The sequence below is a fragment of the Halictus rubicundus genome, chromosome 13, assembly GCF_050948215.1.
Source record: "Halictus rubicundus isolate RS-2024b chromosome 13, iyHalRubi1_principal, whole genome shotgun sequence".
Classification (NCBI taxonomy): domain Eukaryota; kingdom Metazoa; phylum Arthropoda; class Insecta; order Hymenoptera; family Halictidae; genus Halictus; species Halictus rubicundus.
In genome coordinates, this window is record NC_135161.1 from 9955496 (window position 1) to 9980550 (window position 25055).

At 44.4% G+C, this 25055-nt stretch overlaps 1 protein-coding gene across 1 annotated transcript; it reads left to right on the forward strand.

The window, feature by feature from the left end:
• The first annotated feature begins 505 nt into the window (after positions 1–505).
• Atet (ABC transporter expressed in trachea) lies at positions 506–24011 on the forward strand. Its single transcript, XM_076799263.1, has 12 exons — positions 506–1151; positions 7469–7638; positions 15836–16059; positions 18131–18248; positions 19185–19374; positions 19463–19670; positions 20192–20368; positions 20448–20809; positions 21647–21815; positions 21895–21995; positions 22745–22900; positions 23558–24011. Exons 1-12 carry the CDS (start codon positions 1149–1151, stop codon positions 23900–23902), a joined length of 2223 nt encoding a protein of 740 aa, XP_076655378.1. The 5' UTR covers positions 506–1148; the 3' UTR covers positions 23903–24011.
• Positions 24012–25055: the final 1044 nt, after the last annotated feature.

Consider the following 25055-nt stretch of genomic DNA (forward strand, 5'->3'; position numbering starts at 1 on the left):
GTCCACGGGAATCTCGACCGAACGGGCCGGCCGATCCGTTGTACATGCGCGAGGATCGCAGTACCGTCGCGACGATCCTCGACGCCCCGACGATTTATACGCGGGAGGAGGACCAACCATGCCGCGCGATTCACCTTCGATCGTCAGCACGATCGACCTTCGAGCCGCAGCTACCGAGAAAATGATCCCGTGTGTGATTTCGTGTCATTAAGACGGCTAATAACATCCAGAAAAAACCCCGAAGTCATCGGCTTCCTGTCCGCCGGGAGAATTTTACGTAACCCTCGATCATTCTCTACCGGTTTCCAACCGATTTCCGGTTCTAGAGGTCGGGACCAACGCGACCGATCTGGAGAAAGAGTGCTCCGGAAGAGGACCGGTACGAATCGAGCGAATCTGTCGATCGGTTAAAGTCTGTCTCGGCTGAAGATGTTCCGAGAAGTTGTAATTGTTCTTCTGAGATCCTGAGTCATTGTTAATGAGAGGACCGTGAGAGAGAAGAATAGCGCGGGCGGGAGAGGGCCCCGGTTATCGTGCTCGTCCCTGGGCTCCGAGTCGGGGCAGCTCAGTTCATTTGGTCGGTAGAGGCGGACGGTGGTGCATAGAGCGACAGCTGATTCCGAGGAGTGTTGCGCGTCGACCGATCGTTTCTCAGGTCTGTCAGTCGCAGTTCGCACGGCGGATCGGTTGGTCGCGTCCGCGATTCGATCTCCTCTTGATCGCTGTTCGTGTTACGTAGATCTCTCAGTACACATACGCATACGCATAGAGAGAGAGAGGGAAGACACACATTTGAAAAAGAGAATTGAGAGATTCCCGTGGAACCCTCGGGGAACGAATGCTGCCCCGCGATACCGTTCGCGGCTCATCGATCGTCGGCAAAACGAAGGCGAGGATTAAACGGTTCTCGTAACGATCTATGCACGGGGCCCGTCGTCGGGACCAAAAGGCACGGTCTCTCCCGTTTTCCGATTTGGTTGTGCACACGGGAATCCCATCGAGCACACGGCGGAGGGGAGGAACGACACCGTGCGTGCCGTGGATAGCGAGCAAGGGGCGTAGAACCGGAGGAAACCGGAGGATGTACAGCGTCATCCTTGGGGCATGAGTCCGGACGCTGCTAGATTACCGAAGACTACGCTCGACCTATGGTGAGTCAAGATTTATTCTATACTGGTGCTGCTGGTACGACGGTGTCTCTGGTCAGCTTGCGGTTCGAAACGGTGCGTTTGATCGAACGCGGTCCCATCTGGAGAGGGTTGCTCGCGCTCGTTCCTTTGTCCAGCAGCTTTGTCCCGCGGCCTATCCTCGGAGTGCTGCTCGAGGACGCAGTCCTAACACGCGATCGTGAATCCGTGTGCTGACTACTATTTATAATGTTGTCGCGCGTCGAAGAACGTGCTCTCTCTCTCTCTCTCTCTCTCTCTCTCTCTCTCGCCTATCCGAGTCGTTTTGTTTGCATATTACACGATGACCCAGTTACTTTGTCCGCGGAGAGCTTTTCGCCCGAGCCTCTCCCGGTTGCGTTCCCACCAACCGGGGAAAGAAATCGCTACCGTACTTTCATTGATCAGAGCAACCGTCCGCGGGCCAAATCGACGGGGGTTCGGTTTTGACTCTCTCCCTCTCTCTCTCTCTCTGTCTCGTTTGGCAGGCTTGCTCTTGGCAAAAAACCTAGTTTGTTCTACGCTCGCGACCGAGATTTACCACTACTACACCCCCACCCACCCCTTCTCAGCACGCGTATACAGGGAGATCAACATTTCGGATGCCAGACACATAAACCGCGAGCGGACATTCAGCGGATCGGCTGACGAGCACACGGCTCTGGGCCCGAGCACGATGCACGTGCGAAACCAGCGATCGAATTGCGGCAACGATTCTATCCGATTCGATTGACGCGGTCTCGCATCGGGACACCGGAATAGATCGAGGTTTGTTGAACCCTACGCCCCCCCCCCCACCCCCCGGACCCCCGATCGATCCGTGCGTAAGAATTTACTGACATAATGCGTTGTCCTCCTCCTCCTCGTCGTCGTCTGCAAGTTTGTTGGCCGACCGACAAAAATATCAAACGCGATCCTTGACCGTCGAAACCGTTCGCGGCCAATCGCGGGCCCGATCGATATTCGCCCGCGATAAAGATCTTTACACGCGGCCCGTTTGCCCGCTCATCCGTGATCCACCGATCCAACGACAATCCCTCGAGTTCGGGTGCTCCGGTGCTGGAAAAATTGGCCGATTCTGGCCGATCGTAAAGAGTTAGTTTATTTCCGTTTTATTGGAGAAATCGAACGCTGGGAACGACCGTGTTTTCTGTGTGAGTTAGGGTCGCGGGTTCTCGCATGTGCCTCGATACGCTTAGCCGGAACCTAGAGCCTTGGATAAGATACGTTTCAGCTGGAAAACTTCAGTAATAGATCGCAACCATAAGCATCTGTTCGTTGGCCATTCATGATGTCGGGTATCGCAGATGTTAGCAATCGTTGAACGGTATTTTCAGTGTGATACTAATTTTGTGTGAAACGAGTGCGTGGCGTCGCTTAAAATTGCAGTCGTTTTTATGTGAATGCTCTCGTGTTTGATTGATCCGGAAAGATCTTCGTTTAGTCGAACAGTGGATCCTCAGATCAGTCTCGATTCAGCTAAAAAATTGTGACCATTAGACTGGGGATTTTTGTGCAGTGTAATAATAATAATTTAAATGGTTTGTACATAGTATTATAATAATTAATGTTATTATTACGAATAATATTAGATTCATTTTTTTCTATTTTCTGTTGCACCTGTTTCCGTAATACATGCATAAAATGTGCAGTCTAGTGGTCATAAGTAGACTGCGGATTTTTATGCAAAATGAAAAATATTTATTGCAAGACACGGGAGCGAAATAAAAATTTCTTTCTTCTTCTAAGTATTTTATTAAGCTGAAACCATTAAGTGCCCTTAAATCTGTTTACTATATCCATTGCTTTAAATTGCGCTCTCCCATTTTCGCCTTAAGTGCATAAAACGTGCTGTCTGGTGGACATTTATCCGTTGCTCATTCGTTCCGATAGATATTTTCGCCGTAAGTGCATAAAATGTGCAGTCTAGTGGACACTTATCCATTGCTCATTCGTTTCGATATTTTAGATACTGGTAATCATTTAATAGTACTTTCCGAGACGAGCAATATTAATCCTTTGAACCAGAATGAGCGTGAAGCTCCATATAAAAATTATACTTGAACCTAAGACCACTTCTATATCTCTGAATTCGCTCGTGTTTAATCCGTTGCTAAAATTCGAGTGTGATACGGATTGATACGTTCAATTTCTAGGTCAGAAGATATGCCGAATATCTTGAGATAAAGTAGCTCCGAGTACAAAAGGTTACTTATTAAATTCAATTTACCATCGTCATCACTGATTTCAAGCTAAATACAAGAAAAAAGAAAAACAAAACTATACATACTAGTCGAATTGTGTAACCTTCTCGCAATTTACTCGAACACAACGAAATCAATTTGATCCACTTTGAAATCCCAGCATAATACATTCGCATTACTGGACAATGTTCGCCGCGAAGCAAAGAATAATTTTTCCTATTCGATTTATGACAGTCATCAGTGTAGTGGACATTTATAGAGAATTCGCTGTATTCACAGACTCCGTGACTATTAAGGCTTATCAATATTGTAATTAATTTTTCGATAATTATATCATATCTGAAAGAAGTAATTTTCTTTTTAGTAACAATCTCAAAAGAAATTAATATTCGAAATAAATTGCCTTGCGAGTGAAATGAATTTCGCCATTGAAAAAATGGTAACTTTTAATGATAATTGGTACTTCTTGATTCGTGAACGAGGCCCTAACCTCTAGGTGACCTTCTGGGACCGGTGTGGCCTCACTAACATTTATGCTGGTAATTATTTAATCTGTAACTATTATTATCTATTCTATGAGAGATTTTATAGAGATTTCTAGAGATTTTAAATATAATTTCATCGAATCCTTGCATATTTTTCAAGTAAATTTTGAAGACCCAAGGGTTAAATGGTATGGAAAGTGTTGTAACATGTTCGCCGTCGCTCCGGCAGAACCTAAACAAATTCTGGCAGGGACCGCGTTAAAAATATGGATCAATAGAACGAACAATCGGAAGTCGACGATAAACGCATCGTGGACATGCACATTCTTGGCAAGTCTCGCGAAAAGTGCGAGCGCAGAAGCGGCGATATTCGGTTCAGCGATTCCTCTCGAAGGTATCAATGGGAAAATGCGCTCGCCGGATGCGCGTTCGCGCGTGTCACGTGCGCAGAGGTTTCTCTGCACGTGTTCGCCAACGAGATCGATCACTCTGCTCCGGGGCCCGGAGAGATCTATTCGATTTTCTGTTTCTTTGAAATCTCTCTTTGAAAAACGTCCTCAAAAGCCGCGGTGAATGCCACGCGTGCATACTTCGCGCATATCCACGTCCCGTCGTTGCGTTCGCGCTGAAAGCTGCGAGCACACTTGCGAGCAACTCGCGACACTTCTTGCGAGAGAGATTTCCGCTAAATTTTTTCTGCGCTTCAATTTTCTTCTTCCCAATATTTCCATTAACACGTTGAACGCCACGTCAGCCGCATGTGGCTGACGGAATTATTCGTGCAGGTTTTAAAATGAATTTTTACGTTGACATATTCATTGTACTAAACTTAATTAGGATCTGTAACATGCAAGAAAGTTGGAGGATTACTCAGTATCGTACATTTAACCCTTTGCACTCGAGTGGTGACTCTGGAGCACCACTAGAAATTGTTGTGGCATGACTTCAAAGAAATTACAAAAAATATTACAATTTATTTGCTACATTACAAAATTTGTATTTAACAGATTACGAAACATTTACATATTATATGTGGAAATCGGATCAGTTTCGTATGAATAAAATGAAAATATTCTAAGACGAAAGAAAAATTTAGTTTTAGAAGGAAAATAGCGCCGAGTGCAAAGGGTTAATTTTTCGCAATTTTTATTTCATTAAATAACTTACTTTGATTTTATGGAATTTTTGGGGGTTTCTAGTTTGGCGTTCAAAGTGTTAACCCACACATCCGACGTTCCAACGTCAAAACAGGGACCCCGCTACGGATTCGAAATGGTAAAAAGATTTTCCTAAAAATCTAGAACAGTGAAAAAAATGATTGTTTCCTAATGGACCTTTCACCGACACATTCGTCACGTTCTCCCGATTAAAACGACACCCGACACGACACACTTTGCATCGCGTTTGCTCGTTTGATCCACGGTTAAGCGGAACCTCCACTATCCGAACTGGTCTGATCGCGTGACACTTCGGCGAGTCTAATTTCGGAACGGAGGAACGCATTCGTTCTCGGCGCGAGAGATTTCCACGATGGAAATTGTTTTGGTCGGTGATCTTTCCGCCGGACGGTGTTTTGCAACAATAGACACGCGGAACCTGACCGGATTTGTGCATCGATCATCCTTATCATATCTCTGTTATACTTTGTACCGCTGCCTCGCAGACGCCGGATAACGAACGATCGAAATTCCCCGGACAGATTTGCTTATTGTCCGACGGGAACGATAAACAACGGGGACATACGTGTGTATCTGTCTCGATATCTGCCTCGAGGAAGAAGGATCCTCGGCAGCTCGCCAATTTTTCGCCTATTAGCCGGCGCGTTATCGGGAAGCGAGATTAGAGGACGTTGCGCCGCTGTCCAAGGACCTTGATAAAACCCGAAGAAAGTTCGGACATGTTCGAATCACCGGCGGTTGCAGGTGGACGGTTTTATTTTTTTCGGTATCGTCTCGCCAGGCACGAGATAATCGAAACACTCTCTCAGTAAAAACAAAGATCGACGGATAAGCCTGTAATCGAACTATTTCCCGCTTGTACCGTCGATAAGAACGCGTTTCTTACCAGACCATTATTAATTTACACCGTCTAATTGTCGATTATCCGGACGACGATCTCGAACAGCCGCGCGGCGAGATAATGCCGAAATATTTTCTGTATCTTGTCGTTGTAAATCATTCGAGTGTCGAGCCTCGTGCCTTGTAGATCGTGCCAGGATTTATCTCCGGTGAATGCGCCGCAATCCGCGAAGAAGAAGGAAAGGGAAGGGAAACGCTGCTACCGGGACGAAAAAGGAGAAAGTTCTTTGTCCGCGGACACGTTTTGACAGCTCCGGAGACCTTGCTTTGAAATGCACGTGACTCATCGACGCGAGAACCGGAGGCTGACACGAGAACGATCAAACGCTCCCCTCTGTCTCGAACAATACATAGATCGCAATCGATCGCTCTCGTTCCGTGAATTAAATCGGCGAAAAGAATCTGAGGCGATTTCAATTTCGATGTGAACTCGCCAAGAACTGGGAAACCTGTCCGAAAAATGTATTTCCTTGGAAGGGCTGATTCCCGACGCAATTTCGAGTAACTTTTTCCTTTGCGAAAATCTTCTCCGCGGCTCCGTTAACGAGTTATTAGCGAAAAACACGGGCCAATCAGAGCGCGGATATAGCAGGCGGATTCTGACTCGGCCAATGCCAGCGCCGCGTTCAGCGGGATCCCTCTGCTATAGCCGCGCTCCGATTGGTCCGTGTTTTTCGTTAATAACTCCTTAGTAAGGTTAAGAAGAACATTTTCGTAAAGGAAAAAGTTGCTTCGAATGATCTCGGGAATGATCCCTTTCAAGGAAGTACATTTTCGGGACACCCTGTATTCCAGTCGGGGACAAAATTAAGTGGCCACGCTTTAACAACTCGTTTGATATTGAACTGCGTTTTCTTGAGACGTTAGAAGGATTAGTTTACCAGGTAATGTGTGAGAAGAATTAATTCAAAATTACCATTGGTCGGAACTGCCAAGGAAAAAGTAAAGTCCACGATTTTGCAAAGCGAATTTCTTAAATTTTCCCTACAAGTCCAAATAAAAAAGTTGTGGAAAGCAACCTTTACTATTTATTTTCTAATTCAGTCTAAACGCAATTTCTCCAAAATTCTCATTACACAGTAAACTAATCCAAGTGGGCCGAAAAAGTGAAGTCGTTTGGGTCCATTTACAAAACAGTTATTTAAAGCGTGTGCCATCAATTAAGAGATTGACAGAAGCCGCAAAAGAGGTTCACCGTGCGAGGGTTCAAGAATGTCGAGAGTCTGCAAATACAAACACAAATAGAATTCAAAAACATAGTGAGCAATACTGTGTATACGAGTGGGTCAATGCACACGCAAGAAAATAATACAAAGAAATAATAACAAATATTCGAAGATCACTTACAACCCGCGTGTAAACGACAGCACTCGTTAATTTCTCGAAAACAAAACAAATTTTTCATTTACCGTTGTTTCCAAAATACTAAACTTACGAACAGCTCATTTGGGATTTCGTAGTTCTTGTTGCCTCGTTGCGAGTCGACCGCGAGGAAGGACGCTCCACGAATTTTAATGAGGATTATCGTGTTGCAGCATCAGCAGATGATGGCGGATCTGAAGAATCTCACTCTGAGCGATGGAGGAGGGCCCAGGTACAGTGGCGACGAGCAGGTACAGTTCATACCTGGCGGCAGCCACCAGGTGACGATTAAATCCCCTCCACCGTCGCTTCACCTGGAAAACCTCAACAATGCAGTCGTCAGGTAATTTTTGTCTTTTCTATCGCTTATGCTGGGGTTACGGTGAATCGGGGGAACCGTGGAACTCTAGTCGAGCAAGATTATTCGAAAATGATATGTTATACCGAACGGAAGTGTTCCGAGATAAAACGGGTCCGTTGTTCCAATTATCTATTTACGCTTTGCATATCACGTACTACACAGCACGGTGGCCAAACAGGTGTCGACGCGTCGTGCGCACTACCGATAAAGAATCGCGAGCGTCAACACTTTTCGGAATTGCTGCTGATACGTCGGTCGCAAAACATTTCAGTGTCATATGATCCTGATCTGCGAGAAACTGCGCTCCGTTCTATCGCGTTACTTTTATAGCTGAGTCCGCTTTTGGCTGACACACTAGAATTTTTTATTTTATCGGCGTCAGATTCGCGCGGAGCCGTCAAATTTTTAATCCATGCGCAGAGGCACTCAAATTTTTAATTTTTGTGACGCTACAGCCGTGCAGAACACTCTAATTTCTATTTTCTGCGCCCCGAATCCTTGCAAGCACTCGAATTTTTCATTTTGGTAAAACTAAATCCTTGCAAACACTCTAATTTTTATTTCCGGCGCCCTAGTCCTTGCAAAGCCTCCTAATTTCTATTTTCTGGGCCCTACATCCTTGCAGAGCACTTCGAATTATTAACTTTTACGAAACTAAATCTAATTTTTATTTTCTGGGCCTCAGATTCTTGCAAAGCACTCTAATTTCCATTTCCGGGCCCCTAATCCTTGCAAAGCCTCCTAATTTCTATTTTCTGGGCCCTAAATCCTTGCAAACACTCTAATTTTTATTTCCATGGCCCAAATCCTTGCAAAGCACTCTAATTATTATTTTCCGGGCTCCAAATCCTTGCAAAGCGCTAAAATTTTTAATTTTTACGAAACTAAATCTAATTTTTAATTTTTCGGCCTCACATGCTTGCAAAGCACTCAAATTTCTTTTCTCTGGGCTCCACATCCCTGCGAAGCACTCGAGTTTTGAATTTTTATGGATCCCAAATCCTTGCAAGCACTCTAATTTTTATTTCCGGCTCCCTAATCCTTGCAAAGCCTCCTAATTTCTATTTTCTGGGCCCTAGATCCTTGCAGAGCACTCGAATTTTTATTGTCTTGGCCCCAAAACCCTGCAAAGCATTCGAATTTTTATTTTCTGGACCCCAAAACCCTGCAAGGCGCTCGAATTTTTATTTTCTAGACCACAAATCCGATGCTTCACGAGACAATTTTTGATTTTGATAGGCTGAAAATCCGGAAATTCTATTGTTCAGTACCGAAATCGTTATCCCCCGATTTTATCGTTAAGCAAACGCCTAGGGCAACCATTTGCACAGGAGTTCTCAAGTTTCTAGATCAATTCGACTAAATTATTGCTCTCATAACGGATGTTTTTCCAACGTTTCTGCCTAATGCATCCATCGATCTCGCCTCCGACTGTCCTCACAGCTGTTCGTGAAACCTCGAACACCTGGTTCCAGCTGTTCCACCCTGTTCGATCCTGCGGTTCACCTAACTTCCCGAAACTGTTCGAACGGACGCGAATATCCGACTCATCTCGCGAATACGCACGGAACAGCAGCGATAAGAGAAAAGAATAGGCCGGAAGATAAAGTTGTCGAAAGCTGTATCTCGTTGTACCGCGGACTGCATCTCTCGAAGGTTCTTCCCAGCAATTTTGCGAGCATCTCATGCAATATTAATAGCACGTAACAGTCCAAAGCTCGATCGTATGGCCACGAATGCATCTCGCCAGAATGCGGTGCTTGCATTCGTAGCATCTTCTCGTTCGCCGAAAGCACATGCTCTCCGGGTGATTAAATCTTTGATGCGTCTTTCTCGCGTGCACTCGAGGAGCACGGCGATTGTGCCATTGACAAACTTCTGAATCGGATAGCAGCGACTCGCGATGCTCGCCGATTGAGAAGACATCTTTTTCGAAGAGCGCGGAATAATGGCGGCCGGTAAAGTCGCCGTTAACCTGCCAATCGGGGGAATTGCTAGTCGGAGCGGCCGAACAAAGAGTTTCAAGAATTTTTCCTCTGTGCTCGCTCGTTTTTCTCGACGGTCGAGAATGAAGTCATCGACTACGGATTTCTCCTTAGCGTTACATCCCGTGACCTTTGCTTTCGCCGCGCGCTCGAACCAGAAATTCCGTTCTCGGTGTTCCGCGGCGCGAACAATGAATGAGTCGTCCGGCGATCGGATCGTGCATCGAGCACGCGAAGTATACTACACCTCCCCAAATATGTCTAAAACGGAGCCCAAGGTCCTTCCCCATTGATCGCGTTAAAGGCGCACAGGCTGCCTCGAACATGTTTTTCTTTTTTTTTCTTCTTCTTCTTCTTCTTCTTCTTCGTCTTTCTCCCTTTACGCTATACCGAATCGATTGTGAGAACCGTGGCACACGGTTCGCGTTTATTGTCCGCCGAGACAAAGGCGCCGATAGATTTCGAGCTTCTTGTATTTTCGCGCTGTTATCGAGCCCACCTGATTTCCGCAGGTGGCTCGCCGTATGCACGTGTCCCCAATTTGAACAGCGCAAATTACGGAAAACACATTGCGACACTCGACAACGGCTTTGCACACGTTTTTAACGTCGATATCGGATTTCCGATCGATACGCGGCCGGATTGCTCGATCATTGGCCGGCCGATCGGACGGCATTTCTAATTCTACCAACTCCTGCTGCGGAGATTTCACTGTTTAACACGTTGACTGCCATGTCACCCATATGTGGGTCACGGAATTATTTGTCCAGGTTTTGAAATGAATTTTTACGTTAATATATTCAGTGTACCGATTAGGATCTGTAAAATGCAAGAAAGTTGGAGGACTACTCGATATCACACATTTAATTTCTTTCAATTTTTATTTCATTAGAAAACTTACTTTGATTTTATGGAATTTTTGAGGTTTCTAGTTTGGTGGTCAGTGTTAATTGTATAGGGTGTATTAACCCTTTGCACTCGGCGCTGTTTTCAATCTAAAATTAAATTTTTCTTCCGTCTTACAATATTTTCATTTTATTCATACGAAACTGATCCGATTTCTGCATATAATATTGAAATGTTTAGTGATCTATTAAATAGAAATTTTGTGATGTAACAAATATTTTGTAATATTTTTTGTAATTTCTTTGAAATAATGCCACAACAATTTCTAGTGGTGCTTCAGAGTCACCACTCGAGTGCAAAGGGTTAAAAGTAACGGCCATCTTAGGGGTGCATCTACAGCTCTGCATCGGTGGACATTTGTCGAAGAAACTTGCCGCAAAATTGTCTACAACAAAGAAAATTGCAAAGTACACCTATACATCGAGAAAAGAGAAAGTTTGAGAGGAACCACACGTCGCAAACAAATGTTACCCTGCCCGATCGGACCATAAATTTGAATTTGCAAAATATGAAAGAAAACCTCCAATGTTGTGCATGCGAATACTAATCGTAAATTATAAAATACCAATGTGAAGTACACTTACAAATTTTTCAGAATCTTCTGTTCCGCCGTCGGATCCACAGCACGTCATTATTGACTCATGCGAATACGTCCGAGTAATTCTGTCCGTTTTTTTCAGCCTATGTTCCAAGCAGGAAACACCACACTTCTACACAATTACTAAACTGCACACAACATACTTTATGAAATCGCGACGAGAAGAACTTTCTCCGACCACGATCAAAATAATACTGCGATTTTAACCGCTCCCGCGAACGTGTTAGGGTCAGGTTACACTGGGCAGGTCAGACGCGCAGGGTGCATAAACGCTGGACACAAAAACAGGGTAGCCAAATCCAGCCGAGACACAGAATTTGTTTACCCAGTTATTGTAAAAAAATTTTACAGTGACGGTATGATGTCTTTGCCAAAAAGGTCAGAAGAGGTTGTGGAATGAAAGGGTGATTACATATTTTATTTGTAGAATTTAAATGGCACTAGAGTAAACGGCACGAACTTATGGGGCGACTTAGTATAATCGAACCCTTATGTCGCGACGCCGGTATTGTTTGTGTGTGAGGTCGCAGACGCGTCATCTCGCGACGCATGTCGCTCGTGCGACACCACGGACGAGTAAACACGCGGCTTCTGTTTTTGCTCCGTCTGAGGTCACCCAGCTTGCTTCTGCACTGTGTCAGTCAGTGGCCATTCGGATGTTTACGGAAGTAGGCGACGATGGCGCAATTAAGAAATCGTATTATAAGTGATAGCGTGTAATGTATGCGATGAATCTAATAATTAAGCACGCGAGATATGTCGTCCGTGGCATCTCGCGTACGGTAACGCGTCGCGGGATAACTCGTCCGTGACCTTGTACTAACAGCATCGGCGTCGCGACATAACGCGTCGGTGGTAGCGAAGCGGTTAACAGGATTTCGGCGCGAAAATTCTGCCCTCGCAGCGTACAATGTACTCGATCAAGGCTGATCGATTGGAACAAAAGAAATTGTTGCCAAGGAGATATTGATTTTTCGAGGATCATCCGGCGCCATCGATCTTGTGAGTTCAGACATTCGATTCCCTCAAGTTCACATTCTTGAATAGACGATGTAAAAGACGAGTTTTGAAACGCGTTTGAAGTGGTTAGAAATAAAGCGGTCATGTGTGAGAAAGTGTGTCGGAAAGTGTGCCCACATGGAGCCCGGAAGACGAGCATAATTTTTCGGACGTATTCGTGTGAGTCAATAATAGTGTGCTGTGGATCCGACGGAGGAACGGAAGATTCTGAAAAATTTGTGAGTACACTTTACATTAGCATTTTATATTCTATATACATTTTATATTCTGCAACTTCAAATATATGTTCTCCACAAAACTGCTTAAAAGAACTAATGAAAACTCGACTGCATGAGTGTTGAGATATAAACACTCGGAAAGTATTTGAAAATTTCTGATTCTCCATATTTGATCCGTCGTCATTTTGTAAAAAGCAAACCTACAGCAACAAATTTGGACTCGTTTTAAAGCTTGAACACTCTACTTTTGCACACCGTTATTCTTTTTCCCCTACGATATTTTTTCACGGTGTAACAGATCAGAAACTGAGGACCCATTTTTTCCTAAAAAATGGTACCAAATCGAAACCTCTGTAGAAACGTTAAAAAATTTTTTTCGCGGATGAATCTTCCACAGATTTAAAGATTCAAATCTCCCCTTTGCGACGAGACCTTAAAAATTGATGTACGATTTTTTTTCACTGTTTTAGGCGACAAAAATGAGGATCTTGTCACTGTAAAATTGCTCGTACTTTAGTTTAAAGGTGCCCTTGCCTTTCGTTTAATATAAAAGACTAAAAAAAAAATCGTACATTAAGTTTTCTGACGTCATTGTAAAGCAGCGACTTCAATCTTGAACCCCCGGGAAGATACATTCGCGAAAAAAATTGTTTACAATTTTTATTGCTGCATTTTCAAGAGAAAACTTATCTTAACTCTAGCATTTTATTATTTTGCGGAGATGTTATCGAACTAGAAATACCAGAAGCGAATAAAGTTTGCAGTGTAGATCTCTCCAAGGGATGGTGGGGGTGAGAAAATGATTTTCGAGCATTTTTTAGTGCACTCGCACCGTTGGAGGGTGGTTTTTCGCTGGAGGGCGAGGTCAGTAGGGTGGCGAGTGAGGTATTGGAACACTCGAGCTATTCTAGGAAGCATCGTCGTGCATAATAAATGTACAAAGTGTTCGAATTACCGATTGTCACCGCCTCGAAAGCAATTAAGCATTTTGAAATTTAATGGGATGTACTGTGCGAAGAAAATGTCGAGGACGAGAAAATCCCCACTCCTCCCTCCCCCGCTTACCGTCGCCGGTGACCCTCATGAATTTATCCGATAGCGTTCTCGCTTCCTCGCATACGTTAACGAAGGCTCTAATAACAACACTGTTTTCGAATTTCATAAATACATTAAACACAATCTTGTCATCGAAACAATGGCCGTACTTATGGTCAATGTGTACAATTTTATCCCGATGGAAGACGACCCTGCTTATTCCGAAATAAGAAAATCTTTGCCCTGGGCGAGAGGGTACAGTGTTTTCTCGATATATGTCCATAAAACGGGTCTGCCCAGGGACATATATCGGGTATAAGATACTATTCTTTGATACACTGCCGAACCGTAGAAAAAAACAGCGAAGTTCGAGTTATAAACATAACACGAGTCGGTTGTATCGGTGTGTGAGACCGCTACTAATCCAATAACAAAACTTCTTTATTTTTCATTATTTTTTTATGGGGCTTTCATCAACATATTCGTGGCACTTGTAGAACAAACGATGAATTTACAATTATATTAACCGAAAATTAGTGTAAATATGATCGGAGTGATATCGTGTTTGGTATCATTTTAATCAGAAGAACGCCACGAATGTGTTGGTGAAAGTCCCATAAAAAAATTATGAAAAATAAAGAAGCTTTGTGATTCGATTAGTAGTGGTCTCACACCGATATACTCGACCCGTATTATGTTTAGACTCCTCGGCGACCGAGGCCACTCGAGCTTCGTGGCCCCTCACGGGGTATACCCGGCGGCAGTGGGGATAGTTCTGGGACTTTTATCAACTAGATATTTGGGACATATATCGAGAAAAGACTGTATTGTCATACTCTATCCTTTTCCAGAGAAAAATATCGCTGCTCGGCCGACCATTTTATAATTTCTCTCTACATTCGAAACACGACGAAATGCGGTCCCGAGGCATCGCCTTATATCGCAATAAAACGGCATAGGCCTAGAACTCGCAGAACTCCGAGGGTTAAATGATCAAAAAATGCATAGAAAATTAGAGTCCTCGCTTCGTAGCCTCGGTAAACATCGTGCTGCTAATTGGTTCAAAATAATAGTCAGGTTCTGGCGAAACCGTGGAACAACCATTCCACTTTCTCCGGCCGTTCAAAGTGTTCATTGTGTTCGAATATAAGTATCGCAGCATCGATCGGTTCATTCAGCTATTCATCTAAAATTGCTGGGATACTTATGGACTGTCGCTTACGTGCCTTTGCGTGGGATCGATATCAGTGGGAAAAGTTCGAGCGGTAAAGAGTTCACGCGGACCTTGGCGGACGGGTGAGCTTTCTGCTCGTGTCACATGTGTGCATAGGATGCGCGTATAATCGAGGGGATCGCTTCGAGTCATCGAAAATCAACCATGCAACGCGATCAAGCGAGCAGGTTCGTTTTTCGGTCTCGAGCTCTCGTGCCGGTTTAAACTTTGGAAGCCATGCCAGTCGCAATCGTACGCGGCTCCGGCACACCGCGTAACATAATCTCCCATTCGAAACTTGGTTTTAAGGTTTCGGTTAAGACGAAGAATAATCGATGCCCCCCACGGTCTACATACCGCGCAACCATGAACGCGACGACGGATTAAACTGCCAAGCCGGAACGAGCGACTTTTGTTACGCAGTTCGATCCGCGTTATGGTCGGAAATTATAGACGCTGGGCAGACTATAAATTCCCCCGATATTAAAATAGCTGCTAACACCACGGACCTACAGGGTGTCCCAAAAATTAATTTCCTCGAAAAGAGTGATTCCTGAGGGGATTTGAAATAACTTTTTCCTTTGCGAAAATCTTCCCCGTGGCTTTGTTAAGGAGTTATTAAAGAAAAACGCGGACCAATCAGAGCGGGGCTGCCAGGTGGGCGTGGTCGGTGGGCGTGGAGCGCTGAGCGCGTGGTGTTCCCGCTGGCCGAGCCAGAGTCCGTCCGCTGTAGCCGCTCCGGGATTGGTCCACGTTTTTCGTTAATAACTCCGTAACAAAATCGCGGAGAAGATTTTCGCAAAGGAAAAAATTATTGTAAATGATCCTAGGCATCATCTCCCGTTCAAGGAAGTACAGCATCTTTGGTACACCCTGTACACGCGAAACGAGTCTACCGCGAACTTATGTGTGCAATTATTTGTGTGTACTCGAGAGCATGAACGCGTTCCAACGCTGGTCGCAAATTGACTCGCAGCTTTATTAGTTTCATTTAAACGCCGAGCTGCTGGAAACGCGAGCCGGCGATCCTCTAATTTACTTGTACCAGTCTCAGCCAATCCGGGCAAGGAAATTCGCTCGCGACTCCCCGGCGAATGCCGGGAAAACCTTTGTCTTTCTCTCCCCATAAACAACAATCCGAAGAAACTGACTGACCAATTTTCTCCTCCAACTTCATGGAAACGCGAAACGTTCTCTGTTGCAGCGGCTCGCAGAACAATCTCCACTGCAATTGCAACGGGAACGCGTCGTCGAACGGCGCAGTTGTCCCGATGTGCAGCAACATGTTCGTGAGAAAGGTGCCGAACCATAGTCCAGGCCAGGACGGCAAGAGGCCGGCAGTCACTCTGTCGCATTTGCCGAAGAGGCCACCGGTTGACATTGAGTTCAAGAATCTGGCGTACAGCGTGTCCGAGGGCAGGAAGAGAGGTTGGTCGCCACAGATCGCGTTCGCACCTCGAGATCGAGGCGTGATCGACCTCGACAACGAGTTTGATAGTGCCAGGTGGCAAGGACGTCGGGGGCAAAGCGCCGAGCAGTCGCGATTTTTCTGGAGAAAGTTGCACGGTGACGAGTACACTGCGGATTCTATGCGTTTGCGAGAAAAATTGGAGTAATATCGAAAACAGTTGGAAACTCAATTTTTGAAATTCAATTTTTATTTCACCCCAGTTTGTTGCAATTCAAGTAGAAAATTTATACTTTGCTTCAATTGCAAGGAACACTATTTTTTTTTTTTTAATTAATTTAACGAGTTGAAAAATTGTTTTTTACCATTTTTTAGAGGAAAATTCAATTTTTGTTTCATCCCAGTTTGTTGCAATTCAAGTAGAAAATTGGTACCTTGCTTCAATTGCAAGGAACACTATTTTTCTTTATTTTAACAAGTTGAAAAAAGTTTTTTACTGTTTTTTTACAATTTTTTAGGAAATTCAATTTTTACTTCATTCCAGTTTGTTGCAATTCGAGTAGGAAGTTGGTACTTTGCTTCAATTGTAAGGAACACTTTTCTCTTTTTAATTATTGCAACAAGCTGAAAAAAGTTTTTTACTGTCTTAAATTTCGTCCACCCATTTTTGTCATAAATCCAACCGCAGTCATCAAGGGGCTTTATAGTGCTAGCAATCTGGAGCGTCAATTTATTTTCCAGTTTTTATTAATTTCTGTCGTTAGTGGACTGCAAAATTGAGACACGTTGATAAATTGCTGGGACGGTGGTTCTTTTTCACAACTATAAAATTGATGTTCCTTAGGACAAAGCTTCAATCGTCAATTTTTTAAAACATATTTTTGAACATTTTTCTTGTAAATTCATTAGTCTTTCCGATGTTTTGTTAATTCTTTGCAACGGCTTTGTTAATTCTGAGTTCTTCTAAATAACAATCGCGAAAAGAAAAGTTACTTCAAATAGCGTAAAGCGTATGCTACTTCAAATAGCCTGCGAATAAAGTTGCCATCTTCATTGAAGAATTGCTTGAGGCCTCAATTACTTCTGAGTCATCGTCGTCAGTAGGTAACACTGACAACTTCTTGCAAATTTAAGCTTACACAACCAGACAGTTTACATGTTAAACATGTGAGTACCGCAGATGAATTTTGCAAAAAATAGAATGCTCAGAGGACCAGGGTCCTAAAATAAATTTCGGAAGACTGTAAAAATGCACGTACAAAGAGTGTCTCAAAATGAATTTTTGATCACAAAGTCGGGAGCAAGATTTTGAAAATACTTGTAGAAAACAAAACAGGGTCTCAAAATGAATTTTGTCGGACCAAGTCAGACCTGTACTACTTACTGGACTAAAGACATTCGCTAGACTAGAATAAAATACAAAACAGTGGAAAAAATTCTTAAGAAAAATCGCGAATAAAAGTCAGACAATTAGTGCAGAAAATTTGCATATTTTACATCTTATTTTGCAAATCGGCAGTCTACTAATTGCGCTGAAAATTCGGCAAGAAATTAATTTTCCTGGAGCAGTAAAGCCCCCGAACCCTCGTCACCGTGGTGGGTATAGTTATCGTTGGATTGATTCCCGAAGAAGAGAATCGAGTACTTTTTTCGACGGCTTTTCCCGGGAAGTAGGCTTAAGGGGATGCGCGTAGCCGAAGACGCGCACGATAGGCATTTCGTTGAAGAGCGAGCGTGTGTGAACGACCTAGCTAAAAGAATCAATAGGAGCGTACAGGCTGGTTCCTGTTTCGGTCCAGATGCACTTGAATGGTGCAACTGCACTCGCTATAAAAAGAGGTCAGCACGGAGTATCCGTTCGTCTGCTCGCGGCGAATAAACGAAATTTCTATGCCCCTTTCTTCGCGAACCAGTCGTGAACTTGGCAAGACCGCCCGGACTCTATTTTGGCAATGCGAAACGTTACGTAAACCGTAGAGTCGATCTATAGAACCCGATAAGACTAACGAATCGGAAAAATGTAAACCGCCTAGAACTCGTCCGACGCGACGACACGCGAGCGAATCTTTCATGCGATTTTCCGCGTTGCAGGTTACAAAACGATCCTGAAATGCGTCAACGGGAAATTCCGCTCCGGCGGGCTGACTGCCATTATGGGACCGTCAGGAGCCGGGAAAAGCACCCTCATGAACGTTTTGGCTGGCTACAAGTGAGTTTTCGCTCAAGAACCACTGTTTCTCTCGAGAAGGCTGCTCCCAATCGACCTAGTTAGGGTCCATGCACTTCTGGAATTTTTTCCTAATGAACTAACAGAGTTATTTGTACGCAACTTTGCAGAGTTATTTACACATGTTTCAACTAGGTCCCTGAATTTGTATACACCCCTACTGTCAAATATGTAAGAATTATTCACCCAGGAAGCTACCAGCCCAATGTACCTAGTTTAGTCCACTTTGGGAATTTTTTCCTAATAAACTAACAGAGTTATTTGTACGCAACTTTGCAGAGTTATTTACACATGTTTCAACTAGGTCCCTGAATTTTTATAAACCCCTGCTGTCAAATCTGTAGAAATTATTCACCCAGGAAGCTACCAGCCCAATGTACCTAGTTTAGTCCACTTTGAGAATATTTTCCTAATGAACTAACAGAGATATTTATATGCAACTATGCAGAGTTATTTATAGACGTGTCAACTAGGTCCCTCAATTTTTATATACCGCTGCTGTCGAGTCTGTAACAATTATTCACCCAGGAAGTTGCGAACCCAATGAGTCACGCGATAGCTCGGAGTCCAATCAAAGCCTTGATGCAACCATTTAGAACATATTCCGTAAATGTCGTGACAATCTATATAATTTCCCAAGTTTAAACAGTTTATACGTATCGAGCACGTGCTACAACCTGGAAGTTGATTAGTTCTGCTGTTTGCAAACCACTGTGCGAGTCATCGGGGACGTTGTTCCTCGAATGACTAATTGCTTCGATCTCCGTAGTAACAAAGTGACGTGTGTACAAAAAAATCCCGTAGGTAGATCGAATCTATGCTAACGAGCCAGCTGGGTGTCACGAAGACGTGTCATTTAGATTGTGTCAGATTATGTTTGATGAGGGAATCAAGTCTGACCGATGTTTCTCTTTCCAGGACCTCTCACCTGAGCGGTTCCGTTCTGATCAACGGAAAGGACAGGAACCTCCGAAGATTTCGGAAGATGTCCTGCTACATCATGCAGGACGATCGCCTGTTGCCTCATTTGACAGTTCTCGAGGCGATGACGGTCTCCGCTAACTTGAAGCTCGGCAAGGATATCAGCGCCAGGGAGAAAAAAGTAGTGGTACGTGGAAAACCTAAAGATCCAGATCGAAGATCGAACGATCTCTGTGTTCCGCGGTGGCTTTAATATGCACTTCCGGTTGTCTCAGATCGACGAGATCATCGAAACTCTCGGCCTAAACGACGCGAGCAACACGCAATCCCACTGCCTCAGCGGCGGACAAAGGAAGAGGCTGTCGATCGCGTTGGAGCTAGTCAACAATCCTCCTGTGATGTTCTTCGACGAGCCGACTTCCGGTTTGGACAGCTCGACTTGTTACCAGTGTCTAAGTTTGCTCAAATCGTTAAGTAGAGGAGGTAATAGCAACCGATTGTTTCGCTGCACAACCGTCGCGAAGCTATCCAATCCGATCCGTAGACTGTGATTTTTTTGCCGGGAAACTATGCGATCTTTCGATACCGGACTTCCGTGGACATTTTCGCTGATCTTTCCACAGTGTCCACAAATTTTTTGACCGGGGAATAATCAAAATTGAGCTCACTGCGATGGAATTCCTAGTGCTGGGTACTGGGTGCTGGTGTTCCTTTACACTTGAAGCTTTTTAATCTTTCCCGTGCTGCAACAATGAAATGAATCATGATTTCGAGTTGATCGTGGTATGGATTATAGCGACAGGTGTGCTGAAGATACACGGGGCGTTTCGAGCCGATAGATACCGTGGATCCCGAGATACTCCTATCGATATAATAGCAAACCCATCGACTCTTCGAACTTAGAATTTCTACAACTTCGTCGATTCTCAAAATTTAACGCTCACGTTCCCAACATGCCATTTTTTTTTTCTTTTTTCGTGGATCGTAACACTGATCTATTTCAGGGAGAACGATCATCTGCACGATCCATCAACCCAGCGCGCGTTTATTCGAGATGTTCGACCACCTGTACCTCCTGGCCGAAGGGCAGTGTATATATCAAGGGAACGTGGGTGGTCTGGTGCCCTTTTTGTCGTCGATGGGCCTGGATTGTCCCGGCTATCATAACCCGGCGGATTACGGTAGGTGGAGCCGCTGCTAACAAGAACTGGTAACGTTAAACGTCGATCGAAACTCTCTGACCGTTTATTTTTGCCGCAGTGATGGAGGTGGCGTGCGGCGAGCACGGCGAATGCGTGCACCAGCTAGTGATGGCTGTGAACAACGGCAAGTGCGCGAACTACCAACACCACCAGGCGGCGATGAACGCCGTGCAGACGTTGCCGAACGACATCGCGAAAGAATCGCCGCAGCAGGAGACAAAGTCCGAGACCGCGCTGATACCGAACGGCGTGCTCAAACAGCCGAACGGGGGAACTGTGATCAACATGCCGATCTCGTGCACCACCTCTCTGTTGGACAGCGCGGAGAGTATAGAACAGACGGTCGGCTTCCCAACGAATAGCTTCACCCAATTCTGGATACTGCTGAAGAGGATATTCCTGTCGCAGATAAGAGACATGGCGAGTTCAGAAAACCATTGACAACTTTCTTCGATAAATCTGTACGGTGCCGATCTGCTGGTACCAGTCGCAAGGGGGTGAATCTGCGGGAAAAAATAAGTCGAACATCAGGAACAATGTTTCTTCCATCGAGACTCCGTTTTCGAGAAAATCGAGTTTGAATATTCATACTTTTTGCGTGTACTGTTCCGGCCTCTCAAGAAGTCCCTCGGCACAGTGGCTAGAGGGGTCCACTGGAAGGGCACAGTGGCCGCTATGGTGGGGAGGGCCTTCTCTCAATTGAGACAAAAAGGCCCATTCCTATAGTAGAGCGAATGCGACCAAATTTATTTTTCTCTTAAACAAAGCCGCGGATGTGAAAACATTATTCTTTCTTTTCGACTCACTCTTTCATGTAGATTCACCCCCTTGTGACACCAGACCCGGTGACACCCTGTACAACTGTAGTTTCACTTATGAGCTCTCTTTGTACTCTAAATGGTTACTGTGGATCTTGGTACAAAATGAAAATTTCGTGGATGTATTGCGAGAAACAATTTAAGAAATCATTTATATCAGGGATGGAAAGAGGCATGGGACTTTTGAACGCGTATCTGAAGTATTGAAACTTTGTTAAGAAAAAATGTTCGCGTGTTGCAAGTTCCGATAAGAGTAGATAAAGAAGAGTTGAAAGTGAAAGTTGGACAATAATTTGAGAACGGATTTCTAAATTGTGAAATGAAAAATTTTTCTTTAACCAGAGCGAATACTTGACCGTTTGTTTCGATCGTTATGTAAGAACACGATGAAGAACCGCGTGAGAGGCTTGTGATTTTTAACGGGTTGTAAATTTTGCAGACATTAACGAGAGTAAGGCTGATTTCGCACATAATCGTTGGGTTCCTCATCGGTGCGATTTATTACGACATCGGCAACGAGGCCTCGCAAGTGATGAGCAACGCCGGCTGCGTGTTTTTTACGGTGATGTTTCTCATGTTCACAGCTATGATGCCTACCATTCTCACGTGTAAGTCTATCGAACGACACTGGAACATGTCCCACTCGGAGATACGTCCATTAACGTGTTTTATTTCTATTGTTCACAGTCCCCTCGGAAATGGTTGTGTTCGTGAGAGAACATTTAAATTACTGGTACTCCGTGAAATCCTACTATATCGCGAGAACGCTGGCTGATGTCCCCTTTCAGGTAAGCAGAAAGAGTTTCAACAAAATACCCTAGCAATATTCTGGTCTAGAGTTTTAAAACGAACCAGCTCCCCGAAGGTCGCTTGTAACAAGTTTAATTTTCTCTTCGTCCAAATATGTGTGGACGTTGCTGAATAATAGATGAAACAGGCAAGTTTGAGATTAAAAGGGAAGTCCTTAAAAGTACCTCAATTTCAGCTCTCTTTTTCTCTAAGCATCATGGTTTCTGAAAATACCTTGTAAAAGGCTCGATTCCAACTTTCTCTCCATTTAAAAATGGGTGGGCGTTACTGCACTATAAATAAAACCACACGGAAAAGTTTGAAACGAAAAAGAAAACTAAAAATAACTTGCAATAGGTCAGTTTAAATTTTCTCTTGATTTAAAATTTTGTGGGCGTTACTGAATTATAAAGCTAAACAAGTTCAAAATTAAAAGTTTTTATAATTGCACGATAAAAAATCCCCAAAGTTAGCCCACAATAGGGTGAGGGACCCAATTACTGTGAGGGCACCAATCACTGTGCCTATGTTAATCATACTTATTTTTAAAGCATAATGAATATTAAAATAGAGATTACATAACACTTATATATTGACTGATTTTAATGAAAAAAATTTCAATTCAATTCAAATTCACTTCAAAAATAAGCATAGTTAATACAGGCACAGTAATTGGGTCCCTACCTAGACTAGAATATCCTCGAGTCATGCAATCTTTAATTAATCCACCGTTCCTCTTTTTTTGCAGATAGTGTACTCCGTAGCATACGTCATTATTGTATATTTCATGACGTCACAGCCATTTGAAACGAATAGGTTCATGATGTATTTAACAATATGTGTATTGACAGCGTTAGTGTCACAATCCATCGGTTTAGTGATAGGCGCAGCGATGAGCGTCGAGGTAAGAACACTTTCCTCGTTTCTTTACAACTTTCCCTCCCTAACGTCGCGTTGGTCGCTTCAAATCTTTCAATTGAAAATCCTGCAGCTACAGGAATCTCTTGAAGTGCGCACTTGATGTTGTTATCTGCATGCAGAATGTCCGCTTGCATGAAACAGAAGCTTGGCATCGATTTCTTCTCTTAATAATTTTAATAAGTTACAAAACAATAGAGGGCAGGTCGGCCGCACTAAGAAACGGACCTAACCTTGCGCTAAGAATAAATATCGGGCAAAATCGGTGTAAAACTTGTCGTAGGAGGGAAAAAAGAATTAAATTATTGGATATTAATTAATTTAGAAGTTTAAATAAAATTCCTAGAGCAAGGTTTAATCCTAGAGCAAGGTCTTAGTGCGACCGCGCTGCCCTCTTCGCGAGGGCAAGGTTTGGCATGGATTTGGCATGGAATTGACATAGAATTGCGCCTGCAAACTTTTCGCTCAAATACCGAGCCATCTGTTTCCGCATTTGGCTGGGAATTTGTCGACAAGTTTTGGTGGCAGATTCGCTCCATGATCTTGGTGCCAAAATGACCGCCTTTCGCTCTTACGATTACGATTGATCAAAACATTCTCGAAGCAGGTTTTGTCTAACCGTTGCGAACGTGTTCGTTTTCAGAGCGGAGTGTTCATCGGTCCGGTGTCGTCGGTGCCGATCGTCCTGTTCTCCGGCTTCTTCGTCAATTTCGACGCCATTCCAAAGTACCTGAAGTTTCTCTCGTACGTCTCGTACGTCAGGTACAGTTTCGAGGGGGCGATGATATCGGTGTACGGTTACAATCGCGCTAAGCTCAAGTGTTCCGATCCCTACTGCCACTTCAAGAGCCCGACGAAGTTCCTCGAGGAGATGTCGATGCAGGATGCAGTCTTCTGGGTGGACGCGGTTGCGCTCGCGGGCTTCGTTCTATTCCTCCGGGTGACCGCCTACTTCGTGCTCAGACTGAAGCTGCGATCTCTCCGCTAGAGGGACCCTCCCTCACGACACCCCCAAAAACAGTCCCGGATACGCCGAGTATTTCTTTTTTCTTCTTTTTTTTTTTTCGCGCGTGCAAACTAAGAAACAAAGACGAACAAAATCGTGCGGGACCGCGATCGCGAGAACAAGAAGGACGATCTTCGACGAACCGATCCGACCGCCACGAACAACAGAGACGCTGCGACGCATTCAGCATTTTCGGCCGTCGAGTGAGACGATCTATGGACGCGCGTTCCCTCTAGATCCCGCCACGTGGATCGAATCGAAGTTCGCGAGAAGAGGAGAACGTGTGCGCGCGTGTAACGTTTCACTTCGCACCAGTGCAACAGGCTGGGCTAGATGAAGGATATCGTGCCGCGTAGATCACTTTAGGCATTTCTAATAAACCGTAGAAGTACGCAGGAACTAGAGACTCGAGTCATCGTCATCGTCATCGACATCGTCATCGTCATCGTCATCGGTAAGAGCGCCGAGAAACGGCGACCCACCCATACGTCGACAACACGCATCGAAACCGCAAAAAAGAAAAGAAAAAGAAATAAAAAGGAAAACATTTCTAGCCAATTACTACAAACTCGCCAGGAGCCTTAGGCCCATTCAAGACTCATGGTCCCTCCAATGAGCGCGTGAGCGTACACGCGACGTTATAGAGACTTTTTCGATTAGATAAGCAATAGAGTTTACGGGGCTGTTCCGTGGTTAGGACGGATCCCCCCCAAATTATTGTTCACGTGTTTACATCGACCGCCACCATTCGTTTATAGACTAAACCTCGATTCTAGGCGCCTCGAGGATATACCAAAGGAACCGCGTTTCCAATTCGCCGGGGAGGGGTGGGGGGAAGGGGGTTCATTGTTGTATTTGTACTTCAAAGGATGATTTCTTACGGGTGTGACCGACCACTGTCACGCGAAACTTCGCCCATATCGTTCATTCCATTCAACTGAAAAGAAAAAAAGAATTTCGATTCGAAGTAACGCGTCGCAAACCAAACGGGGGCAACAATGGTAATCGTGCATTGACAAAACTGAGCAGACATGGAGTTACGAAGAGAAAAAAAAAACAAAGCAAAGAAAACGACAACAAAAAAGCTCACATCCTGACCAATCACTAGCTGCCTGTACGTTTGCTTCTAACGAGT